The 26,252-nt window shown below is 37.4% G+C and overlaps 2 protein-coding genes across 2 annotated transcripts in view; both read right to left on the bottom strand.

The window, feature by feature from the left end:
* Window positions 1–26,252, bottom strand: part of LOC146470849 (tyrosine kinase receptor Cad96Ca-like) — a 98,421-nt gene that overhangs the window by 45,894 nt on the left and 26,275 nt on the right. The gene's annotated exons all lie outside the window — the stretch shown is intronic.
* Window positions 28–26,252, bottom strand: part of LOC146470851 (fibroblast growth factor receptor 2-like) — a 37,013-nt gene continuing 10,788 nt past the window's right edge. Inside the window, exons 3-18 of the mRNA XM_085121592.1 lie at window positions 24,342–24,611; window positions 23,670–23,960; window positions 18,934–19,251; window positions 17,698–17,979; window positions 10,746–10,942; window positions 10,644–10,714; window positions 10,147–10,186; window positions 8,685–9,027; window positions 7,710–7,856; window positions 7,074–7,264; window positions 6,200–6,322; window positions 4,529–4,599; window positions 4,019–4,059; window positions 2,582–2,678; window positions 2,323–2,422; window positions 28–1,706 (exon numbers count right to left, since the gene is read on the bottom strand). Coding sequence (XP_084977718.1) covers window positions 1,641–1,706; window positions 2,323–2,422; window positions 2,582–2,678; window positions 4,019–4,059; window positions 4,529–4,599; window positions 6,200–6,322; window positions 7,074–7,264; window positions 7,710–7,856; window positions 8,685–9,027; window positions 10,147–10,186; window positions 10,644–10,714; window positions 10,746–10,942; window positions 17,698–17,979; window positions 18,934–19,251; window positions 23,670–23,960; window positions 24,342–24,611 — 2,648 coding nt within the window. The 3' untranslated portion in view covers window positions 28–1,640. The remainder of the gene's footprint in view (window positions 1,707–2,322; window positions 2,423–2,581; window positions 2,679–4,018; window positions 4,060–4,528; window positions 4,600–6,199; window positions 6,323–7,073; window positions 7,265–7,709; window positions 7,857–8,684; window positions 9,028–10,146; window positions 10,187–10,643; window positions 10,715–10,745; window positions 10,943–17,697; window positions 17,980–18,933; window positions 19,252–23,669; window positions 23,961–24,341; window positions 24,612–26,252) is intronic.

Genomic DNA, 26,252 nt, shown 5'->3' on the forward strand with positions numbered 1-26,252 from the left:
AAAAATTCTCACATCAACATTTTTAAATTTAAGGTCCTTCTTAAACAGCTTTTATTTCATTGACACCTAAAATAACCAGTACTCTATACAATAAAAAATCTCCGCCTACAGTAATTTGCTTTTTATAGTCTGTCGCAAAGTGAGAGTGATTCCTCAATAAAAGTCAGCAAACGTCTTAAAAATATGACATTTTGAAAACGTATGTACAGAGACTGAACGCAGTATACTGAATATAAAATTTTTACTAAAATACATTGTGGATGGCTTAGTCAGCCCAAATCTCCTTTATCTAAAGTATTTGTCAGAAATAGATGTTTATTATTATTTTAATGCTAGTAAACATTTAGTACAAATTAAGTACGCTTCACTCTCTTGCTCATAACTTTGTATTTTCACTAAATCACTTGTCATATTTAGCTGCGTGACATCCAGCTACAATCCTGGCGAACAGGTTCGGGACACTTGGACTTTTTCTTTTTACTTAAAGACATGAAGGAGTGGACAGCACAAAAAAGGTGACGGCAACTTGGATTTTTGTGACCAGCGTGGCAAGTGATTCCTAACGTATTTTAAAACAAAATGTCATTAAGATTATCTTCCCGTCGTTGTGTCCAAGTCGTCGGTTTAAACAGAAGGATAAGGAGGTCAGTTTATGAAGAAACTGCGGTGCTGTGTCGGTGAGGAGAAGAAAAGAATGTTTGGTTTATCAACAGAGTTGAAAAGTGAGGGTAAATTGGCCACCGTAAAGAGATTCGTGCTGACGTTTCAAGCGTTAGTCATTCACTCAAACAAAGGGCTAACCCTCGAAACGTTAGCACTGTAGATTGTGCGGAAATGCAAACTTGTTAGCTGTCACGTTGTTCACACTAGCACATTTTGCCGTCTCCTTTCCTCTACTCTTTTGTTGCACTTGCTTGTTGTAGGCTTGGTCAGCGCTACAGTTCAGTGATCCCTAGCACTGACCAATAGGATGACAGCTCTGGCACAGAAATGGTCGAGGTAGAAAGTGCCGACAGGCCTGCGAACAGCCTTCCCTCCCTATTTTCCTCTCGTAATTGTCCCGCCCATCCTGGTTCCTTTTTTCGCCACCACGTTTCGCAATTTGTCCAATGAATTTGCGTTAATTACGGATTGTTTCACAATATACTTCTGTATACTCCTCATTGAGCTAGTAATGAGAATTTCTGTACATATGGCTCCTGCCTGACGTTTTGACTTTGAGCACTTTCAAGCATGAAATCCTGAGTGCATAATTAAGGCTAAGTAAAGCAAACCAGGCTATTATTAATTTACAATTAAAGTATTGATGATGACCGAATACTGTGATACTCTAGTAGCATTTAGAGATTAGCTATCTACACCTTTACGCCACTTTTATGCATAAAAATCCGGGCCACGGTTGTTCAAAGAGCGGATAGCTCTATCCAGTGCATATATCGCTATCCAGTAGATAAAACTGTACTCCAACCAATACATTTTATCCATTAGATAGCGACTTATCCGCTAAATAATGTTATCCGCTCCTTGAACAACTGGGGCCAGATTTTTCTCAATCATTTCCGAACTGTAATGGTGTCAACATTTTTTTAACGACGTTTTACTGTAGTATCTACTGCTTAACCATTGCCAGGGAATGCTTCCTAAAACATGAAATCTTCGACATTCTCGTAGAGTTTCTTGTCATAGTCCTTCATTTTGATGAGTCTCTGTGAGCGGTAAGAGAACACAAGTTATAAATCAAGGTTTCTTAGTAAGTGTATGGCGCATGGCGGGACAACATTGACCAATATGATAAGAGAAAAAAAAACGAGTATTTGTGACATGTGTCCATGTGTACAGCTATTTCAGTTAACCTTGTCGGTTCAAAGCATAAAGCTAAAAGACAAGACCGAAAGTTTACGTGGGATTTATATGAATAAATTCATCAAAATCAGTCATACCTGGAGAAAACAATAGGTTGTAATAAGCAGTACAATGACCTGCACGTGCAGGGATGATTTTGATGAAATTATTCATAAAAAAATAATCCCACAAAACATTGCGGTCTTGTCTTTTAGCTTGATTTTAATCCGACAACGTTAATTGAAATAGCTGTATACGTATGTGTAAATTTGAACAAGACGCTTGTGTAAGAATAAGACCGTAACAAACTGAATACTGCAGAATGTTTGTCAAGTAAAATACAATTCTGATCATTTATTACGTAATCTATTGGCCAGCTCCCACGAGTCTCCCACAAGCTGGGCCGCACCAGTGGAGAATAGTGGCTCCCTCTCTGTTTATTTAAATTTTGTTTGTTTGTTTAGGTTTGTGTTAATTTACCTTGTGCTGGTTTTCCATTCTTTTTAACTCGCTCCTTAAACCTTCAAACGTTGGGCGATCATCGGCATCTTCTTGCCAGCAATTTAACATTACCTGGTATCTAGACATTAAGAAAAATTAATAAAACAAAATTGCAGACAGACAAAACAAATTAAAACAAAAGCACCACCAACAACAAAACAAAAGAGAAGTAAAAAGAGTTTTGTTCCCTGTGCTGTTGAAAACAAAGTGAGGAAGTACCACTCAGTTTAAAACTTACAGGGCGTCATCTAAGTGATTCGGTTTCGGCATCCGGTAGCCCTGCACCAGCAATTCGGCCAACTTCCGGGCATCTGTTCGTGGATAAGGTGATCCACCTAAATGCACACACAACAACAATTTACAAATTTAGTCGAGTTCTTAATTGAATAACATTCTTTTTCTTAGGATAAGAATTCGTTTGCAAGAATTTATAACATCTGATGTTTCACAAATACTCTACTCAGGTTTGCTATTTATCAAATTATAAACAGCTTAAAATGATATAACTTCACCGGGCATAACTTTAGGTCAGAAGAGACGTTTGCAGGCTAATTTTATCACTAAGTTGCTTTTCGTTACCAACGATATTTGTCGCTGAGATAGTTAAGGTTACCCGGTACCTTCAGAGGTGTCTTCAGAGGTGTCTCGCGTCCAAGCGATGTAGCGCGTCCGGTTTAAACTGTAGATACCTGAACCCTTATGTCAAATTAAAGCTTATAGAGCTAGCTATCCAACTAAACCAAGAATTTTGAAATAAAATGAATTGCCGAATTTTTAGCGCTGATTTTTCGATTAAATTTTTTTCACTTAGAGGAGCCACTTCAAAGCGCTAAAACTCAAAGGGAATTTATTCCTTTGCCTTCAAATTTGGACAGCAGCTAGTTTAACATATGAACAACAACAACGTGTCTGCGAGTTTTTTATTTCGAAATATTTTTTCTCCAAGAGCGATTTTTGTGTTAACTCCACATTTTTTAAAACCAATTTCGAAAATGTTCTGTAACTTTTCACTGGAATTGAATATGCCAAAACGCAGACACGTTTTTTTAGCGCTTTGGGTCCGGAAACTGAGGAGCAAATTAAATTAGCGAAAAACAAAATTCGCTTTGACTTGTAACTTTTGAAAGGTGAATCGGACGCTCGCATTTAGAGGACGTGAAAAATTCGACGATTCATTTTATTTCAAAATTTTTGGTATAGTTTGATAGCCAGCTCTATAAGCTTTTAAAATTTGATATAGGGGTTTGGGTATCTACAGTTTAAACCGGACGCGCTACACTGCTTGGACCCGAGACACCTCTGAAGGTCCCGGGTAACCTTAACGTTCTGGAAACCAAATAAACGATATTTAAAATGACGAATTAAGTGGGGAACGTGAGTATCCGAGGGTGAAATGCATGGGGCCCTTTTTTGAAAGCCTAGGTTAAGCCTTTTTGCCTACAGTTGCCAAAGCTTTTATCCGTAGAATTAGGCTTAAACCAGTTCGATTACTGCCTTATACCCCAAACTTTTTTGCTGGTAACCCTTCTACCCAAAATATTTTCCAAGTCATCTTTTTACCCTAAAAAGCTTTAACACGTCTCACTGATAATTTAGTTATGAATGCGATGAAACTCGAGATATATGAAATACTGAGAACAAAAGGTTATCGCATTAAAGAGCACCTCAGACTTACCTATGGTAAAGATCTCGTAAAGTACAACTCCGAAACTCCAGCTGTGTTAAAGAAGATCGTTGTGAGTACAGTATATCAATATAAAACTCCAAGTCAGAGACAAGGTTTTAGCCATTGACATAGAAAAAATATTGTTGCTGAATGAAAGCAATAATAAACTTAGAGATAAAAGAGATGGACTACACATTTGCTTCAATTTTAACCCTATATTAATGAAATACAGACTATAGGAAAATAATACTGAAAAGAAAGAGATGCTACGTTTAACGCGTTCCAAACTAAAATGTGTACTTCTGTCATGATAGTGTACCACTTTCCTACATGAATGTAGTTTAAAACATGAAGTTAAAGTAGCATGAAGCACATTTTTTCGCAAACAGGTTTTGTCCTTTCAACAAGATTTTCAAGAAACACATAAATTATTTAATCTTTTTTTTTTTTTTGCAAATTAAACAAAAGTAAAAGAATCGTGGGCCCAAACATATTTAAATAACCTTTAGCCCTACTTACACATCACTCTTTGTAGTATAGCGTCCGTACATGAGTGCTTCATAAGCAGTCCATTTCACCGGGATTCGTCCCTAAGTTGGCATAGATATATCAAAAACATTAAGGTAAGTGATAGCTAACGCATTAATAGCGTCTTGCCCTAACTTTTAGTGATCTTTCAGTACGACAGAAATATATCATTTTTTTTTTTGCACTTTCACCCCGTCCAATGCTTCCTTGGACAACAAGCATCCTCTAGTGCTACACTCAAGCCTGGTATGTATCTCTATCCCTAAGAATGAGAATATATTGAAGATAAAAGCCAGAAATTTCTGTTCCTAAAGTACGGACTGTATTTGATTGCATCATTTGCTACTACTGCTCCTGCTTCTAGGTTTAATGATTTATTTATTTAATTATATAACGACCAAAATAATACATTATATATACGGTGTACCAATTTACTACAGTGTTTCACGGTTTGTAAATAATTATTGCAACATTTAACAGTGATTGGACGAGGTTGGGCAAAATATTGTGATTTGACAGTGGCGAGCAGATCAATTATTTGCCGAAGCCAAAGGCAGAGGCAAATGAGTGATCTGCGAGGCACTGACAAATTACAATATTTTGCGATAACCCAGTTAAAATAATCGTTTTATCATTCGATCACTGAGTTTGCTTTTCATAATTTTGATCAACTAAAGATGTCAAATCACCCTCTGGCAGCTCAGGGTTGCTTTTGTTGTTGTTGTTCTTCATTTTGACTTCCAGTCGTTAATAATAATAATAATAATAATAATAATAATAATAATAATAATAATAATAATAATAATAAAAATTAATAATAATAATTAATAATAATAATAATTAATAATAATAATAATAATAATAATAATAATAATAATAATAATAATAATAATAATAATAATAATAATAATAATATTAATAATAATCAGCCAAGTAAAAACTAGCTATATAATGTTCCGACGTTTCGGCGACGTCATGACGCCATTCTCAAGGAATGAATAATATAAGCGAGTTTAACGGAGTAAGATGTTAGATTAGCATAATGGAGTAATCTAAATAAATACTAGCTTTTGCGCGGATCGAATCTGTTTGTACATTCAAGCGTGTTCTTAATTGTTCATGTTCATGTTCATTCGTGGTCTTAATTGTTCATTGTTTATTGGTCTAAAATGTACAGCATTTCGTTAATCAAATTTGTTCCTCATTTTTTCAGTACTTTGAAACAGCTAAGGAGGTCTTCAGGCACTGCGCTCGCGTGACCGTTATCATAATGTTTCCGCACAGAGGATTAAGTGCTGTTGTGGCCCTGGTTGTGAGTTAATTATTATTATAAAACATTAATAATAATAATAATAATAATAATAATAATAATAATAATAATAATAATAATAATATTAATAATAATAATAACAATCTTTATTGAGGAAATTTTTTGACAAAATGTGGTTTTCGAAAAGGACCTCAAAGGTTAAGACTAGAATGTATCCTTAAAATCAAAAGAAAATAAAGAAAGATATATAAATAAATACATTTCACTGATATTTACTCGCAGTTAAAAAAAAATTCGTCCTTTAGTACATTTTACAGAGCTGGTAGCCCGAAAGCGTAAGTTCCCGTTGTATAAGGGGTCGTGAATTATCATTAAGTAAAAGCAGCACAAACCTTTGTTTTTCTTTCGTAAATATTTTCCTGTTGCACATCCCTTGCCATTCCAAAGCCTGTCACTTTACACGTTTCTCCTTCCCCAACCAACACATTACGAGCAGCAAGATCTCGGTGGATGATCTAAAAAAGTTAATTACCTTATTTTAGTCTAGAAAGGAGCTTCCTTGACTTGATGGTAAGTCGGAAATTATTGAAAACGCTATAATTTAAAATTGGGAATGACGTCACAAGGTCTCAAATCCGCCATCTTGAAATCTGCTGCCCTGTATTTGTTGGGGAATTATCTAGGTTAAACCATCTAAAGTAACATGTTAATACGAGCTGTTTTCCGTCACGTAAATTTAACAATAATTAAGAAGAGGAAGAGACTACTATGAAAATTTTTTTTCAATCTATTTTCGTTTGCGTTGCTATTTTAATGTCGACATCTTATTGGTCAGTTAGAGTGACGTCATTTAATTTTAAACTCAATGGCGGATTATAATCTTTCAAAATAGCATGGCGCGAACTAAAACAAGATTGAAAATAATTATCATGGGGCACAGGGATTCGCTCTCTTACCTCATAGTCTCTTGTTAAGGGGAAATAAAACTCGAGAATTGGAAATAAATAAGTAAATGGCTACGTATACAGGGAATGCAAAGTCCAGTCCTATGACAGACACAAGGCAGTGAGATTAATATTAAGTAGACAAAATAAAAGCAAACGAAAAAGCAAAAAATGAACCCATTAAACAAAATTTCGATTGTGGGAAACTTTCATAGCCTGGTGATTGCCTTTATATAAGTTTGATGATACTCTCATTCGAAGTCATTGAGGCACTTTGGATCTGTTATGATTAGAAATTGGTCTTTTTGATAAGCCAACTTACATTTCTTGAAGACAAATAACTCATCCCATCAGCTACTTGCCAGGAGAACTTCATTAATTGCAGCGAAGTGAAACTTGTTTGCGGCTTAACATCCGGGTCTTTATAGTAGGTATCATTTAATCCACGGCTCTTTCTCAGGTAACCCAGGAGATCGCCATACGGGACATATTCAACGATAACAAGTATAGGATCTAAGACGTTAAGTATATCATGGAAATGAAAAAAGATTTTATAATAATATTTCCACAATTGCGTTTAGGACGAATTCGTTTAGGAATAACACAACATGCGAACCAAAAAATTTCCAAAAGAACAGAAATTCTGAAAACAGCATAATCTTGAAACAGGATGTACACTTGACGGCCGAAATACCTTAGCTCGCAGTGTAAACCAAAAGTCTAGGAGTCTCCCTCAGACGCTAGCAGGTGCATCTATTAAAGCTATTAGAATCCACTTCTGTTGTTGTTATGGACATATGATTTCGATTTTAGCCGTTGTGGAAAGATGAGGCCAACAGTCTTTTCTTGAGAAAACACAAACAACGTTGCCACTGGACTAGATATTGGAGGCTGGTGGAGAGGGTCTCACGTTTTTATACTTAGAAAACAAACGTTTAAAATAACTTATTATTTTTACCCGATTCAGTGACGCATCCAAGCAGTTTAATGACGTGTGGATGAGGCTTAAGCGTCTTCATCAATTCAAGTTCTGATAACAAGTCCTTCTTGTCTGTCTCTCGAGCTTTAGCTACAAGTTTCAGGACAAATTTGTGACATGAATTTTCTCAAACTCATTAATAATTTAACAAGATAAAACAAAGAAAATCACCACCGTGACCGTGGTTTGGATATGTGATCCTAATTGCAATAAAAAATATCGCCAACTTTAGCCTTAAATTTCTCCAAGAATCATTGCTCATTTGAGAAGCCATATCAAACACTCGAAAGTGTGTTTCATCAATATATCAAATACGAGGATACATCAGATATTCAAACACTGAGAAGTAGGCTCAAAACACGAGGCGTAGCCGAGTTTTTTTTAAACGACTTTGAGGTGTTTGGATATCTGATGAAACACACTTTCGAGTGTTTGATATGGCTTCTCAAATGATCAATGATTCTTGGAGAAATTCAAGGCTAAAGTTGGCAAAATTTTATGGTAATTAGGATCACATATCCAAACCACTGTCACGGTAGTGATTTTCTTTGTTTTCTCTTGATGAATTATTAATGAGTTTGAGAACTAATAATAATAATAATAATAATAATAATAATAATAATAATAATAATAATAATAATAATAATAATAATAATAATAATAATAATCTTTATCAAGTAAATCATTTTCACTAATAAGTGATTTACAAAAAAGTCCTTGAAAATAAAACAAAAAAACAAAAAAAAAAAAAAGAAAATTAAAGACTAATATAATAGATTAATCTTACATCAAAGATTATAGAAACAATGTCTTTGTCCATTCTCGGTTGAATGATCTTTTGTCCTTTTCGTTTAAAATAACATCAATTTCATCTTAAAGAAAAATCATAAAAAAACTCTAAATCAAAATTTACCTGTATAACGCTATTTGCATCCTATGCGAGATATAGATGACGTGCTGTTACAGTGTAATATATTACCTTCAGCATTTTTACAGCCACTGTTATAGTTCCTTCCCTCCCTTGCAGCTCTGAAGCCTTTCCCTGAGCGACTTGCCCAAACGCACCTTGTCCAATCACCTTTTCAATAACCACACTTTCCCTAGAAACTTCCAAAGATCGAGTGGCTGGATGCAGCGGTGCATATTCATTTATCTCCAAGTAAGGCGATGTCTCGGTTGCCTCCGCTCCTTCAGGTCTTCCTTGGGAATCTGTGACTTCCCTCAATTCCATGTAATGTCTAGGGGCAGGAACATTAGCGTTGTCGGCATCGTTCCTTTCAGTTTCAATGCCCACGTTCTGCGATATCGATGGAGGTAGTGTATCAGTGAAGCTGGTTTGATTTTTGAAAGGTTGCTATTACTTAAGGACGGTGCCTACTAATACCGAAGTATTTTTGTCCGGTTTATGACTATGCGGGAAAAGCAGATCTTAGCAAGGGCTATTGCAATCCAAAAAGAAAATTGGGGGTAACCAGGCATTTTTCAGAGATAACTAAGCAATAATATCTCTAAAAAGTGCCAAAATATAAAGCAATGTATGGGATTTTTTCCTAAATTGACGCTTAATTATCTCTAAAAAATGCATGGTTACCCCCAATTTTCTTATGAGATACCAAAAGCATTTGCTAAGTTCTTCTTTCTCCGTATAGTTTTAACCCGGGCAAAAATATTCCTGTATTAGTAGGCACCACCCATAGGAAACCCGAGTATGTCGAGATGCGCAGAACGTATGCGCAGTAACAATAGTAGGCACCGTCCTTAATTAAAAATAAACTCACAAGAAGGGAAGAAAACACCACCAGTGAAAACGTCATCGTCCTCGTCAAAGTTTAGCCATCGACGAGCATTCAAATTAAAGGTTGAAATTAATTTTCAATGCTTAATTAGAGTGCTTACTTTACAACCCAAAATTTCACGACCAGCACCTGAACGGGGCTCTATTCCTGTACGGAAAGCTCTAGAATAAGATAACCGAGTCTAAAATAAAAACCAGAGATAAGACATTCTAAAGCGACATGAACACCAGCGAATACAAGGATTAAAGCCACTTTAAAGTAACACAATGAAACCATTTGAAAGAAAACACTTTTTTTATGGATTCAGTGCATGGCCTTCCGTCCGCACGTATCTCAATAAAATTGTCACCAAAAAAGCCACGTTTACAAAATGCTCTCCAGAGAGGAAATTCTGAAAACGCCGTTCCGTGTTCTCATGATATCTTTTGACACCACTATAGGTTGTATTTAACGGCCACCGTTTTCGAGTCAGTTTTCGGTTCCGTTTTCATCGGATACTTGTGGAAGGCAGTCAAAACGAGACAAAAAAAAATTGGTGACCTAAGTTTATCATTGAGACGATATTTTTGATGCATGATATTTTAGGTACAGAGAAACATGATAAAATTTCATAAGCTTACAAAATGAGATTCCTGAATCTCTTCTGGCTTTTGGTCTTGTCTGAAAGGAAAACATAATCAAGCCACTTTGTAACCATTTTCCCTTACTCTACTTCAAATTTCAGCCACGTAACTCACTTGTACAAACTATTTTAAACACCAATTCAAACAAAAGCCGCGTATTAGTTTCTAAAGATCTCTACGGCAGTTATCAATCCAAGATACTTTAAAGTATCTTAAAACATTAGAAGCGCAGACCATTCCCAAGAAATATACCACTCATCATTTTTAATGTTCACGTGTACCAAGGAGGAAGAACAATTTCATTTACTTGAGGGTTTGTAGCCGAGACTTTAAGGGTCTGCAAGTCAGGCCCTTAAACTACTTTTTCCTTAAAAGACTTGTATTGTAAAGCAGTAACAATAAAATATTGAAAAGAGTGCGAAGATTCTAAAAAAAATTAAGATTTGTGACCGAAAGAAATAGTATAATCAAAGAGATCAACTATGATCACTTACCGATCATTTCTTTTATCTGGGAGGTAAAACAAATAAAGATCAGTTATAACGTAATTGAGTTCGTTACGCACATACAAATGCAGTTTCTAATGCAATAATTTAAAATCTATGATAAGTTACTGCATTAAATGAATCACTACAGATAAATGTTTTTGTTCCAATACACTTACGTCTCCGATGCTGTATAATAAAGTAAACTATAAAAGAAATGAACATCAATGCCAAGACTGCAATAACTGGGCCATAGATGACATCTTTATTGACCTTTGCTGGTTCAGAGGGAGCAGATGTTGAGAAACCTGCATTTGGAAGAAAAAAGGGAGAAGAAACATTCATTGATCTTCTTGGTTGTACGTGTCACCAACGAGAGAAAATATTTATAACAAGGAACAGCTACAAGTAAAGTTATGTGAAGGGCACCGTTACCGTGCGAGCAGAGGCCCTTCGATTTTCCTAGATAAGTCGACTTTTCTAGGAAGATCGAAGGGCCTCTGTTTGCAGGGTAGGGCACCGTATACACTGATGTTCTCATGAGACTGTCCGGTCTGTAGTTATGGAACGATCTATTGTTCATCGATGGACGCGTGGGTCTAGTTAACACACACCAGCTAGAGACGAAAAAGCATACAGCTTAAATTCGTTTAAAGAAAAAGTGTCACAGAGTTTTGATACCATTTCAAAATCCACAACTCTTTTATCTTTTAACAAAAACCTAAAAGTATTGGCCCAGTTTGCAATGGATTGCAGGAGAAAGGGAATATCGGATACAAGCTGCCGAGATTAGAAATGGAATCGGATCACACAAAAAGACGAGAGAGAAGAGGGTACCCTGGAAACGACGCGAAGACAGCGCTAAATCGTTTGTGTCTACTAGTGGAGGTGTGGGAACGAAGATTCAATGGTGCAAGCTCTGTGGTCACAGTCATCCGATTTGGCACTGCGACGTATTTAAAGGAAGACCAGTACAGAGATGATGGAAACTGCTAAGCGCCTAGGTCTCTGCTATAGGTGTCTGCGTCACGATCATCTTGGAAACACGTGTCTTAGTAACAGACAGTGCAAAATCGATGGTTGCAAGGATACTCTCATCCCCGACTACTTCATTTAGAAAGAGCTCCTTTGAGCTCCTTTGCAACGAGAATTACAACGCGGAGGTTCAGACGGAACAAGTCCTTAACCACCAGTGGAAAAAACAACGAAACAAAAACAGTCTCTCAGAAAAGCAGAGAGGGTACCAGTAATGCTAATCAGACGAGTTTAAGCCAAGAAAGTGCAATTTCCCAGACCACGCCGGGGGACGCAAGTACACATACAGCCACAATGGAAACAGTACAGACGCGTGAAAAGGTCGTCGCGTTTCAGACGTTTCCGTTAATTCTGAAGAATGGAAACAAAAGAATCCTCGTGAACTGTCTACTTGACGAGGGAAGTGACACAACAAGAGGTCGAAAGGAACTAATCACCGTTAACGTCGCGGAAGATCAGAAAGTGAATTTTGTGTCAATGACATTTCAAGTCGAATGGCAGAGTATCGATGGCAAAGTGAATCGAAGATTTGTGAAGGAATGAAAGCCATCAACTGGGTGAACATAAAACACAAATGGTCACACCTTAACGTAAATTACCTTTCCACAGCTTGCCCGAAGAGGAACCATCGATGTCGTTCTTGGAGCAGATAATCATGAACTAATGCCCATGATAAAAGAATTTGCGGGAAAATGAAACCAACTGAGTGCGAGGCTCTGCCCGCTAGGATGGACTGCGATCGGACGGATAGACAAAGAAGACTTGGTGGGTGAGCACCACAACGCACTTATCAGAACCTTCCGCATTCAGCAGTCAGAGGAAACTTCTGCCTTACAAGATGACGACTTAAACGACACACTCAGAAAGTTTTTGGACCTAGAGGACGTTGTAATCATATCTTCTAAACCACAGCTCTCCCTCCAGATGAGTAAGCAGCGTGAGAAATAAAAGGTTAGTGAATCAAGAGTATTTGATGGGAAACGCTATCAAGTCGCAGTTCCTTGGAAAGAAGAAAGACCCCGTGTGGTCAGCAACCGGCCACTAGCAGAAAGGCGACTACAACAAGTCGAGCGCAAACTGGCTAAGGACGAAAAGATAGCAACTGCTTACCAGCAAGTTATTGATGAGTATTTACAAAAGAACTACATTCCACGCATTCCATCCACTGTGAGAAGGTCCGAAGCTGAATGGCTGCTACCTCACTTTCCAGTTATTTGACCAGACAGAGCTACAGCGAAGGTCAGGATCGTGTTTGATGCCTAGGCCAGATACCAAGGAAGAAGTCTCAACACGGAGACTTTACCAGGCCCCAAGTCACAAAGTAACCTCTTTGATATATTGGTAAGATTCAGGAAGGAGTTAGTGGCCCTCGCTGGTGACGTCAGTCAGATGTATCATCAATTGGTACTACAGCCTGTCGAACGACCTTTCCACAGATTCCTTTGGCGAAATCTCGACTCGAGTAGAGCCAGAAACGTAGAGTTTCATCGATTTGTATTTGGTGGATGCTACTGTCTGTTTTGCGCTCAGTACGTTTGGCAGCAACACGCACGTGACCACAAAGATCAGTATCCTTTAGCGGCGGAAGCAGTAAAAAAGAACTGCTATATGGTTGACCTGATGCCATCCGTTACTGAAGAGTGTCAACGAAGCTAAGACGACGAGGAAACAAATTGCTGAGTTAAGAGACAAGGCTGGATTCCATGTTCGAAAATGGATTTCACATCGACCTGAAGGAATCGAAGAAATTCCAGAACAAGAACGAGCCGCTGAAATAGATTAGAGCAAGGCGGAGTTTCCAGTAACGAAGACACGAGGCGTTTTGTGGATCGCTAAAGAAGACAAGTTCTCGTTCCGGTATTTAGCCCCACCAGACGAGTTCATACGACGATCTTTGATCCCCTTAAAAGGGAAATTGTTGATGCAGGTAGCGTGGAAAGAAGCTGTAACGTGGGATGAAGTTCTACCGCCTTCCTTGGTGAAGAAATGGCAGACGTGGTTTGGAGAGTTATCCGATCTCGCAAGAATCAAGATTCCGCGGTGCCTGAAAGACTCCCAGAGCAAAGACTGACAGAGAATGACAGTTCACACGTTTATTGACGCGTCCAAGAAAACTTACGCAGCAGCGGTTTACGCCCGATACAAGTTTGAAGACGGATGCATTGGCACCCGTTTGATCACAGCAAGAACAACGTTTGCACCACTCAAAGCACTAAGTATTCCCCGTTTGGAGCCTATGGGACCAGTAATTGGTTTGCGATTAACCAGAAAAGTGTGTGAGGCTCTTGGAGTTCAATGAAACAAAGCAAACTGCTGGGTTGATAGCTGCAACGTCGGTTATTGACAAATTCGAAACGTTAAGCCGTTCGTTGCACATCGAGGAGGAGATATACATGAAAGATCCAACCCACACCAATGGGGTTACGTTCCTAAAAAGTAAAATCCAGCTGACCATGGCACGCGAGGATTAACCGTTGAAGAGTTGATCGATAACGAATGCTGGTGGCGTGGGCCAGCATTTCTTGGTAAGGAAACGACAACTGGCCTGAGCAGAGATTCACGGGAGCTACTTCAGAAACACTTGAGGAAGTGAAAGTTTAAGTCCACGAACGAACAGATCATCCCCAGCAAGACAGCCTAAACAGTTTTGTGATTAACACAGGGGCGGGGGAGAACACGCCATACCACCTGGCGAATTTTTTTGTATCAGAATCATCCAACAAAGACTGACGCCACATCCGGTCAAATTGGCGCCCAGCAGCCTGTCTCGGCGATGTCGAATGATGGCGTCTGGGTCAGGCATGATTTCTTCGGATTTTTGAGCCATCAGTATCAGGAATTGTGAACTGTGGATATGAAAGATGTTGTAAAGATATTGCTTCGACTTCATGAGCAAGGTTTTTCCAAAGAAGTGATTTTTTCTATTGTTTTGACGGAAAATACGAGACAGCTAAGCATCGTCTCATGGCGAAAATTTCACACTTTCAAAACGAGTGGCGTTCAGACTTTTGGTTCTTGCGGCTTCTGATCGTTCGAAAGCTGAAATTATTATAGCCTATCCCGTGTCCAACATAATGGAGGGGACATCGTCAGTCATAGTTTGCAGTGTTAACATTGGGAACCTAATTATCTCTCGACGTGAGGTGTTGGAAGCTTGCGTCATTGAAGCTGTTCCAATTGTCTTCGTTGGGGGACTCGTAATCTACGAGGTGAGTAAATGTAGTTATCTTCATTTCCAGTTCTTTTCTGCTGACGTGAGTACCTTTACATTTTGGCTTTAGAGTAATAAGTCGGTTTTGTGCTTTGTAGTTCTTTAATAAAAACGCAAGTGACGTTTAACTAATAAATTATAATTATCTTATCTGATATGCATTCATATATTGTCCTGCAAGGGCGGGCTTGAGGACGGGCTTGAGTCATAAAATGTATCTACGTGGCGTGGTTCATATTGCTAGTGTGAGACAGTTTTTAAAGTTATTGATGTCAAGCCATCTTAATTAGATTAAATAATTAATTAAATAGCATTATTGCGAATGACATTATTTCTCAAGTATTGAAAGAAACAACACCTTCACCCTTTACTTCATCTGCACTATTACCACTTGGGGGGTGCTCATGGGTTAAGGCTTTTTATACATTTGTACTATAATTATTCACATGCAACGTCAAATTGTGGTAAGAACAAACAGTATGCTACAAGCCACAGACAAGTGGCATGACTGATGTTCTTACCCTGTTTTAATGTCCTATTTGAGTTATCAAAGGACAGATGGAGGGCCAAATGAACTTTGAAAACTCTTTATGGCTGACAATGGCATTTGTACATCATATTAGTTACCAGTTATGTTAGTTGATGCCAAATATTTAAGGGTGGGGAATCGTCTTTTTCTCTGTGTTCAAGGTTGGGGAAGAGAACATAAAGTAAAACATGTTGTGAATTCCTGGAGATTTGCTAGCATGGTTCATGATTCATTCGTTTCACACTATTTACACAACATTAACATAGAAAAAAAGGTTTTTACAACAGATGAGTACAAGGTAAAATAGTTACAGTACAAATTATAAAATGTGTGTGATGGTCAAAGTAACAAAGGCTTTCTAGTTGACCGCACCACCTAGCCTTTTAAGTAAACAAAGAAATGACACGGAGCTTTATTGGGATATTAGAAAGTGTTGAAAATGTTTGTAGAGCCTAGGATTAATGTACAAGAGAGAATTACATTTATATAAATTAAGGTATGGTAAAGATATACTGAACCTAGCAAGAAATCTAAACAGGACAAGCTTAATAAGAGAAGAACAAAACAAAAAATAAATAAATAAATACAATAACAAAAAAACACAAACAAAAACAACATACAAACAAAAAGAAAGGAAAAGGACAACAAATCATTAGGAGCAACAACAGCAGCAACAGCAGCGACAACAAAGACCAAAATGTAATTATATTTTGAAAATATAATATTATTTTTAACTCTATTATTATTATTAGATAGTTACATACTATTCTATTTGATCATTAAACAGAACATATATTATTTGATTGACAAGACATCAAGTGGGCCTTATAAAGTTTCTTAAACCTGTAAATGTTTTTTTTTTTTTTTTTTCAATGCCATGGGGACAGTTTCCCATATGACAGAAGCAGAGCACTTAAAAGTAAATTTGCCAATGTTAGTTCTAACTTGTGGTCGGTGGAAATTAAGCTTGGTGGAATTTCTAGTGTTATAAGAGTGGACAGTTGTTGTAGGTATTAAAAATTATGGAAGATTGCTGGAACAGTTGATGGATTGTTATACAATTTAAATGCCAGTGAGCAGATTTTGAATCTAACAAAATTTTCAAATTTTAAAATTTCAAGGATTTGCAGCAGAAATGGACCCATGCATTAAGTTCAAATAAAATTGTATCCTTTCTTTCCTGCTAGTGAACGCCAGGCTTCAGTGCACCCTATCCGGGACAATAATCACAGTAATTTTCTACTGGCTGAGATACATTATACATAGGAGGAAAATGTTCTTCTCACACATAAATGGTCTAGGTACAGTCTTTATAATTTGTCCGCGATAATCCGACTTTTCAACTTAACCCACCTGGGATTTTAGTTTAGACTTTAACGCTCAAATTCCTATCAGAATACAGAGTGGGTATTATGTCTGAAACTTAGAGCTTCGGCCCATAAGATTATATTTTGTGACGCAAATCTGTAATTTCATGAATCACGTTACTATATACATATATATGTACCTCTACCCAAAAGCTGAAACAACTGAAGTGACTTATGGGTGGTTTTTACTCTCTGTTTAAAGAAAATCAACCAGCCACACATCAGGCCGACTTGTTTTGTTTTTGTGTCTTGATTTTTAGTAGAAGTTAAATCACCATATCCAGACCTTTAGGCCAGAATATCGATACAACACTGCATTTCTTAAGGTGATAACCCATCGCAAAGCCAATTGACAGTACTGGTGGAATGTATAGATTTCTAAAAATAAGGATTCTAAAGCCAACTCATCACCACACTCAAAAAGTCAAACAGTATCTTTAGTTATTAATAAATTAAAACATAAATTTGTTAACTTTTTCTACAACAATATTGAAATACATGTAACTTCTTGTCCAAAAATGTGTTAAATTAAATAGACAAAGCAGTTTCCTCAAATTCATGCCAACGAGACGTAATCAAATGCTAATGATACATACATGTTTGGAATCAGATTTCAAGAGTCAAGATCAATGTGACTGATAATGATTACAATAATTAACAATCATTGGCAATGTTGCTGCTGATGATGAGGGTGATGGTGACAGTGATGAGGACAATGACGGTGGTGATATGGGTACAAAGTGAATTTGCTAAATCCATTGACACTGTCATTACAATATTTTTAACGTTTTTCATCACCGTCATCATTTCGTAAGACAGCGTGAATGACCTAAAGCATACATATTCCGTTCTTTTATTCCTAAATAATCAAGAAGAACCGCTTGTTTTATTACCATGCAACTTTGGCAACCAATTACTTACGCTTAATCGACAGTTGTGCACTTGCAGGAGGTCCATCTCCCAACGAATTTGTTCCAATACATGAATACCACCCTGCATCCAACTGAGAAACTGCACCTTTTTGAAATATTATTGTTGTACATCCACTGCAACTTTCTCCTGGAATGTCGACACCTTTGAACTGCCACTTTTGCGCTGTGGTTGGTGGATTGCCAATTGTTTTACAAGAGAACGTAGCTGTTTCCCCCTCTCCCAGGGTGGTATTTTGAGGATGATCAGCGGGAAATTGAACAACTGGTCGATCTGAAAAGAAAATTCAAAGTATAGTTAAGAAGTACATGTAAAGACTGAGAGAAATAAGAGTAAAGGGGCGACGGGGAGCTTTAGGACAGTGCCTCTTCCTGCTACAGCATAACTGCACACACGTTCTTCGCATCTCAGGACCAAGAACCTCTAGTTTCTAAAGGAAGATGCCTAGTAATTCAAAGAGACCTGTACAGTACGCAGGAAAATCAGATCCTACATGTAAAAAGGCCTGTTGAAATCCAAAAACGCAGGGTAACCACACATTCATTTTTTAGAGATAATTAACCTTTAATTAATATTTGGCGAAGATCTTCTTTTCCATGTTCATAAACTACCCAAAATCTGCTGTATTAGGGGTCACCTTCCAAAAGAACTAAACGAAAATGAATAGTGTGAAAGAAAAGAAAGCGTATGAAAGGAAACAAAAGGAAGAAGAAGCAAAGGAAAGGAAAGGAAAGCAAGCGGTAAGAGAAGAAATGAGTGCAGTACATCGGAAGAAAGTACATGAAAAGAATAGGAAAGGAAAAACCAAAGACAAAAAAGGCAGAAAAAGGAAAAGGAAAGGCAGGAAACTGAAGAATAAGAAATAAAGATAAGTAAATGTCCAACATCAGCAAAAAAAAAAAACAATAAAAGGTAAAAGAATAAAGGGAAAGGGCCTTGTTTAGCACAAATATTTAATAAAGTGCTAGAGTAAAGGGAAGAGAAAGGAATGAAATATACCTAAGAAAATGGGAAGGAAAGGAAAGGAAAGGAAACAAGGAAAAGAAACAAAAGGAAGGAAAAGACAAGAAAGTAAAACAAAAAAAGGATATGGGGGAAATACACCACCTTGTTGCCTCCTATATTATACTTACCAGCTGCTGTATGCATTATCACACATTAAACGAAAAGGTGGACAATGTGAAAATGTGGACAATGTGAAAATGTAAACAAGTGATTTGTACTTACATCTGACTTCAAGTTCTGTATTTTGTCTCACTTGTCCAGCTTCATTGTATGCAACACAGGAAAAATTTCCATACTGTCTCCAAGTAATTTTAGCTATGTCAAGATAACTAAAGGTTTTGAACAGCTGAGAACCTTGGATTGTTTGAAGTGATCCTGATATATTGTAGGTTGGACTGTTGGTCAGATTCTTTCCATTCAACACCCACTGAATTTTGGCTGCTGGTTTGGCCTCAGCGACACATGAGTAGCTCACAGACGTATTTTCTTCCTTGACCTGCCTGGTTGTTGGTAAGGTTTGACCAGAAAATATTGGAAGTACTGTAAAAAGCAAGGAATTGCAAGTGCTTAGACTGTTGCATGAAAGAAAACTGAATAAACAAGTTTTAATTCGATGTAGTTAACAACGAAATAATTTGACACTTTCTCAATACAATAACATTCAGTTTTTTGTGCACATATAACCAATTTCACCATAAGTAGACAAAGGAGGTTTAATTTACTCTTAAAAATCAAAACACACTGTACATGTACTTTAATTAATAGCTTTTCAAGGTTAATTCCCTGTCAGCTCATGCCACTTGGGAACGTAGGTGAAACATCACTGTCATTAACTCCACGTGCCTATTCTACGAGCAATTCCAACCGAGAGCCTCAAGAATCAGCCTAATGTTCTATGTACAGTGTGTATACATGCATGTATGGTTATTGGTAGCAAATTGTATTACGTCTCCAGTACTCGATTATGAAAGCTTAAAACTCAGGACACATTTGTGAGTCAGAACCGTTTGCAAAATTGAGGCAATGTCATTTGCACATGCGTACTACGAGCAATGAAATTTTCTACTTCAAAGTCACAATTTTTAAGCTTGATGTGGCATCCTGGCTGTTCAAAGAGTGGATAACTTTATCAAGCGGATAAGTCGCTATCCAGCTGATAAAATTTACTCCAACCAATACACATGTATTTTATCCGCTGGATAGCGATCCGGGTAGGGGGGGAGGGCACTCTGGATTTCAGGTGACGGGGATGATCGAATGGGGGCAAAATTCAAAACCCAAAAAAATCCGTAGGGTTTCCAGCAAAACCAAAAAAATAACCCCCCCCCCCCCCCCCCAAAATCCCATGCCGGATTTCCTAGCCTTAAAAATTTCCAGAAAGCATTAAATAATATATAGTAATACGAAAAATAAAAACATTAGAAATTGAATGTTTGTCTTTGTTTATTTATCATACCATCTGAAGTTATCTTTTCTGCATCTGGTAGTCATTCTAACAACAATGGAGACACCCAAGTTGCCCAAAATTAAAACAAAAGCAAAACAAGTTTAGTTGTACTTTATTCGCAGAACTACGCGGCCGGGATATGGGGGCACTACCACAAACCTTCAGATTGTTTTGAGTACCCAAAAAAATCCCTACTTAAATCAAGCCCCCCCCCCCCCCTCCCCCCCACCCCTGAAAAAAAAAAAATACTCGCCAAATTTCCCAACCCCAAAAAATCCCGAAATCAAACATTTTAAACCCAAAAAAATCCTTCGATCATCCCCGTCACTTGAAATCTGAAGTACCTGCCCCCCACCATGGAGATAGCGACTTATCCGCATGGGGCCTGAAGAATAAGGCTTCAATTCGGGAAACAAATTATACATTGTTATGTACATATATATGTATTTCAAAGCCTTTAGAATTACATGTGTACAGTGCTAAATGATCTCTAAAATATAATATTCCATGCACCTTTTACTCCCAGTTTTCATTTTGGATTCAAACAGACCTAGCTACTGTACCTTTCCTGCATACAGGTGTACAACTCAAGTAGTTTAAGGCCTGGGTTTGAAGACTATTTAGAAATCATGAATGATCCCCTATAGCTTACGTTTGTTTGCCTATACAGGCTGTAACAGGATGGAATTTTCGCTGATGTAAACTCAATGTTTTCTTTTGTCTTAATTAGCGCATAAGTTTGATATGTGACACATCACGTGACCAAAATTTCGTAAATCAGCGATACGGCGACAAATTTTCTTTATATATAGATAACTGAATTAGCGTTTCCGATGTCTATTTAAAATACATGTATTGAACAGGTACGATTGGAATGACTGTCCTCAAGTTTTTGGATTGGAGTTATTAACAATCAAAGGTTGAATTTTGGACTAAGAAATTACATCTACCTTTTTCCTGGCAATTTTTTTTAGACAAAAATGGACGATCATTCCAAACGTGAAGGGCTGGAGATATTTAACATTAAAAGAAAAAAAACGTTTTCGTTTGATATTTTTTCTTAAAACCGTCTCCAACCTTTTGAATCTTTGCTTTTTTTTCACTAAAACGGTCACGTGACAACTCACGTGACTTATAGCACTATCTTTTATGCTTTTTATATACATGTTTTTTTAGACAACTCAAGGCCCGTTTACACGTTCAAAGAGAAGGAACGGCTTGGTTAGAAACAAGTTCCGGTTCCAGACGAAATCTCCCGTTTACACGTACAAATTCTGTAATGTACCTAACAGAAAAAGGCACGGTATTTGAGAGCCCCTTGGAACGAGTACTAGACCGTTTACACGTTGTTTTCTTCGAGACCAGTAACGACCTGGATAACGATAGAGCCCGCAATAATTAAACAAAACTGCTTCGAATAGTTGTTCATATGGGCTTACACATGCAGTACACTGTGCGTATCCCCGGCTATCATAGATTTACAAGCACTTTTCTGGTTTCTTCTGAAGAAGAGAACACGAAATTCACGTTTGACAGCGCGAGTGATTCTTCAAAGAAATGCTTCTGAGAGAATGTACCAAATTAGGAGAAAAACAAGGCTTACGGTTCTCCTATTAATCGCCCTTGTATTGCACTTCACAGTCGAACGGAGCTTGTGGCAAATTCCAAGAACAAGCGCTTGGTTTGATCTTCCATACAGCACTTACTCTGACGATCAATGGTATGCTAAACAACTGACGTGGAGTACTACGGGCTCAGAAAAAACGTAACAGAACGGTACCGAAAAAAGGGCGAGCGTTTACACGTTAAAAAGAAAACAAAAATGTGGGTACGGAACCGTTTTTTATCGGTTCCGTTCCGAAAGGGGTCCATAGCCGCCTATGGACCTTTTTAGGAACGGAACGGATAAGACTGGAACGGGTCAAGTACTGATTACACGACAAATTTAGTCGGAGCCGTTCGTCTTTTTATCCGAGCCGTTCCAATTTTTTCGGTCGTGTAAACGGCCCTTTAAAAGCTTAGAAATGTCAAGGGCGATAAGACCTTTTTTTATCTGCCAAATTTTATTTCAATTTGTTAAAGTTATCTCGAATAAACTATTTTTCCTCTTAAAAGCCCTTAACTCAGGCCTTAAACTACTTGAGAACGTAAAGTAGCCAGTCTACCAGAATGCAAACAAAAGGATAATTATTAAAGTTTGAGCCATTTTTTTCATAGGCCCGAGCACTACACTTTATGGGAGGGGTGGGATTCACTGTAACTGTCTGAGGGGCAACTGGATGTCAAGCGAAGGTTTATTCATATATTACTTTGCAGATTCATCCAACACTTAAAAAAAAAACAGGACACTAAGTCCCCAAGTCCTCAATTCCCCAATTTATTTTTAGAGGCAATGTAAGTGGGAGAGCGACTAGAAGTTCGCAGCAATTGAATATTCCATTATTTAAAACAAAGACGGGGCAGATATCCTTTTCCTACAGAATTGTTAATATATGGAATAACTTACCATCTGAAATTAAGCTTAGCCAGTGTTTGAATAGTTTAAAGTGTAATTTAAGAAAGTACCTCCTGAAAGACTTTTTATGTTAAGCTAACCCCTCACCAATTTTTGGCTAGTTCTTTTAATTACTTAAACTAATTATCATTTTTAATATTTATTTATTCATTGTAAATATTGTAAATATTGTTTTAACATTAATTGATGCATTGTAAAATTGCCACTGAAAAACCCCTACGGGGAGTGTCAATAAAGTATTGTATTGTATCGTATTGTAAGTCGGCTGCACCCCTGACCCTTTCCCCCACCTCCCACTTGAACTTGAGAGTAAATTCCACCCATTAGTTACATCCTTCCAGTTTATGATTCACACAACTTCACATTAAAAAAAGACTGTAAATAACTTTAAAGGGGAATAAAAAGATTCCAACAAACAGGGCTGGTCAACTTTACTTGGTAAGAATCGGTTTTTGAGGTATACAGGATACGAAACAATTGCAAGATCAGAAACAAGCAAACAATTATGAAATCCTGGCAATGGGCACTTTTAAGTTGGATTCCATTTGCTGGTGGATTTGTTGGATGGCACTAGATCGCCACAGATTTCTGGACGAATGCCAAAGGATCAGTACGTGTAATCGACCAAAAATTTTCCCTCACTCATTTGTTTGTTCCCGAATCTGTTGGTTCGTTAATTCATAGATTACACCCATTTTGAAAACACTGGCGATCCTTGCAATCTGATTGGTTCTCAAAAGTGCGATTTATTCATGAATCGCACCATTATTTGCTCTAAATCGCATTTTTTTTTTTTAGCTCTTGAAAAGGGTGTTACTAAACAGAGTGACGCAGTAACGAGTAACGGAAAAAATATTCCACAGGTTAAAAAAAATCATTAAAAATAAAGAGAAAACGAGAAACGGGAACTAAAATTCGACAACAAAAACATACATGCAGCATAAATTCTGAAATTATTTTAAGCAAATAACACAGAGAGAGGTTGACATTGCTTACAGTTCACTTTGAGGAAAACAGCTTTTTGTTCTCCAGTTCCAAAAGTATTCGTTCCAGAACAGCTATATCGACCAGCACTGTCCTTTTTGATCTGCTTGACTCTCAGTCTACTCTGTGACCCCTCACTGTCTACAAAAAACTCTCCATTGGGATCACTTACTATGGCACTTCCCTCTTTAAACCAGTTGTATGTGATGGCAGTGGGGTAGGCAACTGCTTTACAATAAAATAATGCATCCCTTCCTTCATTCAATGTCTGGTTGCAGGATAAACTGAACACTTGAGGCTTATCTAAAACAAAGAAAAGAAAAGTGGCAGTGTTACAGTCCTGAAAAGGGCATTAAGGACAGCGCACTCTGTGCATAGTCCAATAACCTGTAATTTCTTATGGAAGATGTCTACTAAAAAAATATTCAGAGATATATATAAGCGCTAGTTTTCTGACTATACGAGAAAAGAAGGTCTTAGCAAGGGCTTTTGAAATAAAATGAATAAGGGTAACCATGCAGTTTCACGGATATTTTAACTTCAATTTGTAAAAAAAAAAAAAAAAAAAAACAGTGCACAGTGCATATTGCCCATTGATCAACGTGCCAGCCAAACTCAGCAGCTGAAATTTTGCAAACTGGTGGAAAACTGAAGTTCTAGAGACAATGAATGAAGGCAACTTACATCTCACTTTCACGTCCACAGAGTAAACATCAGAATACTGACCCAGTCCTGAGGCATTAACAGTAGCCGCACACGTGTACAACCCAGTGTGGATCTTGTTAGCTGATGCAATGGTGTAGTTAGAGTCTGCATTCTCCTGCACAATTGTAGATTCTTTTCTCCATGTGTAAGTTGGCTTAGGGTTGCCAGTGGCAAAACACAATAGTGTGGTTGAACTACCTTCATCTAACTCAACAGGAATGGGAGACTTGAGAGTGATTACCGGTCGAACTGTTGATGAGAATATATGCGACTTACAATAACATTATTATATTTAATATATAGTGTTTTACCAACTAACATCCCTACTCAGTAAGTTCAGCTCAGCTCAAATACCAGATGGTGTTATGAACATTTCCAGTCTTTTAAATTTAATTTAATCCTGACATGACGTTAAGTTTTCTTTTTACTAATTTTAGTAGGCTTTTTTTGTCATTGTAGTCTTTGCGGTGGCCCACAGAAATGCAGAATGTAATGCAAACTGATACATGTAGAAGATACATATAGAAGCATATTAATTAACACTCTCTTCCTTGCAGTATCCAAAAACCTCTTTAGGAAACCACATTGTACATAATAATAATTATTATATTGGCTTGTCTATTCTCTTTGTTTCTGAACAAAAATACGAAAAGGAAGAATTTTATACTGTACAGCTGTACATTGCTGTGATATCCGTTATTCAACACAAAATAAGTAAAGGCTTGCTAGCGTGAGTTAGCTCGAATGAATGAGAACTGTTTTCATTAAGGAAGTACGGTACTTTGTTTTGAAATAAATTTAATAAAGTTCCCGTTAACAACGCATATACAAGTACCATGTTTGTAAGGGGGAGTGGGGGTGGATTGCGTATGTGCATGACTTATTTGTTTTATTTATTTACTTATTTATAGCTTTTGCGTTTTAATACATGTTATAAAATTGCGATAGTAGCATTTTAGCTATAACCTTGACCAATGTCTTCCGGCCTCTGTCGAGATAACTCTTACTTTCATTGTTTTATAGCCACTGAAGGCTTAGGTTACCCCTAGACTAGACCCGCACGTAGACAGTATATCGTAAGCAAAATAACTCACTCGATATGCCGGTTAGCCTCAAACGCAGACGTTCTTAGGGCTCGTCACGCCATATTTCCGTTCGTGGGGAGGAAATATTGCGTGACGAGCCCTAAAAACATCTGCGAGTAGGAGACTATTTGCCAGTTCGGTTACTTCTCTTAAGTCGAGAAAAGCAGGAACAGAAATTTGTTCCGGCTATTTCCTAGAGCAACTTCATAACATATAAAAAAAAGTCAAGCCATAGCGTAAATCTTTCGGTCCATAACAGTTTATTCTTCTCTTTGGCATTAATCACTACTTGGTTTTCATTTAAAGTTTTACGTAATTTTCTAAAAAATAATCAGGCGTAAAAAATTTTTGATTGATTGATTGATTGATTTATTTATTTATTTACTTAGTATTTTAATTCTTTTGTCATCCGCATTTTATCATCCTCCATCCGAGAGAGACCCTTCCCGCTGAGTGTATTTGCATATTTGTGGCAACAAAAATGCCAACCTTCCTCACGCCATCTGAATTTTCCGAGTATTTTAGCATTTCTTACACGGAATGTAGCGAGTCTTTTTATAGCTGACAATTTTCTGTTCAGATGCATCAAGGACGTATAATAACGTCACCGATTTTCTTTTCGCAAGGTCCAGATTTCTATTTCGCAAAGTACAGATTTTCATTTCGCAAACTACAGATTTCCTTTTCGCAAAGTACAGATTTTTCTCTTTGCAAACTACAGATTTTCATTTCGCAAACTACAGATTTCCTTTTTGCAAACTACAGATTTCCATTCCGCAAATTTTTATTTCGCAAACTACAGGTT

Source organism: Pavona decussata, unplaced genomic scaffold (assembly GCF_977016875.1).
Source record: "Pavona decussata unplaced genomic scaffold, jaPavDecu1.1 SCAFFOLD_110, whole genome shotgun sequence".
Lineage (NCBI taxonomy): Eukaryota > Metazoa > Cnidaria > Anthozoa > Scleractinia > Agariciidae > Pavona > Pavona decussata.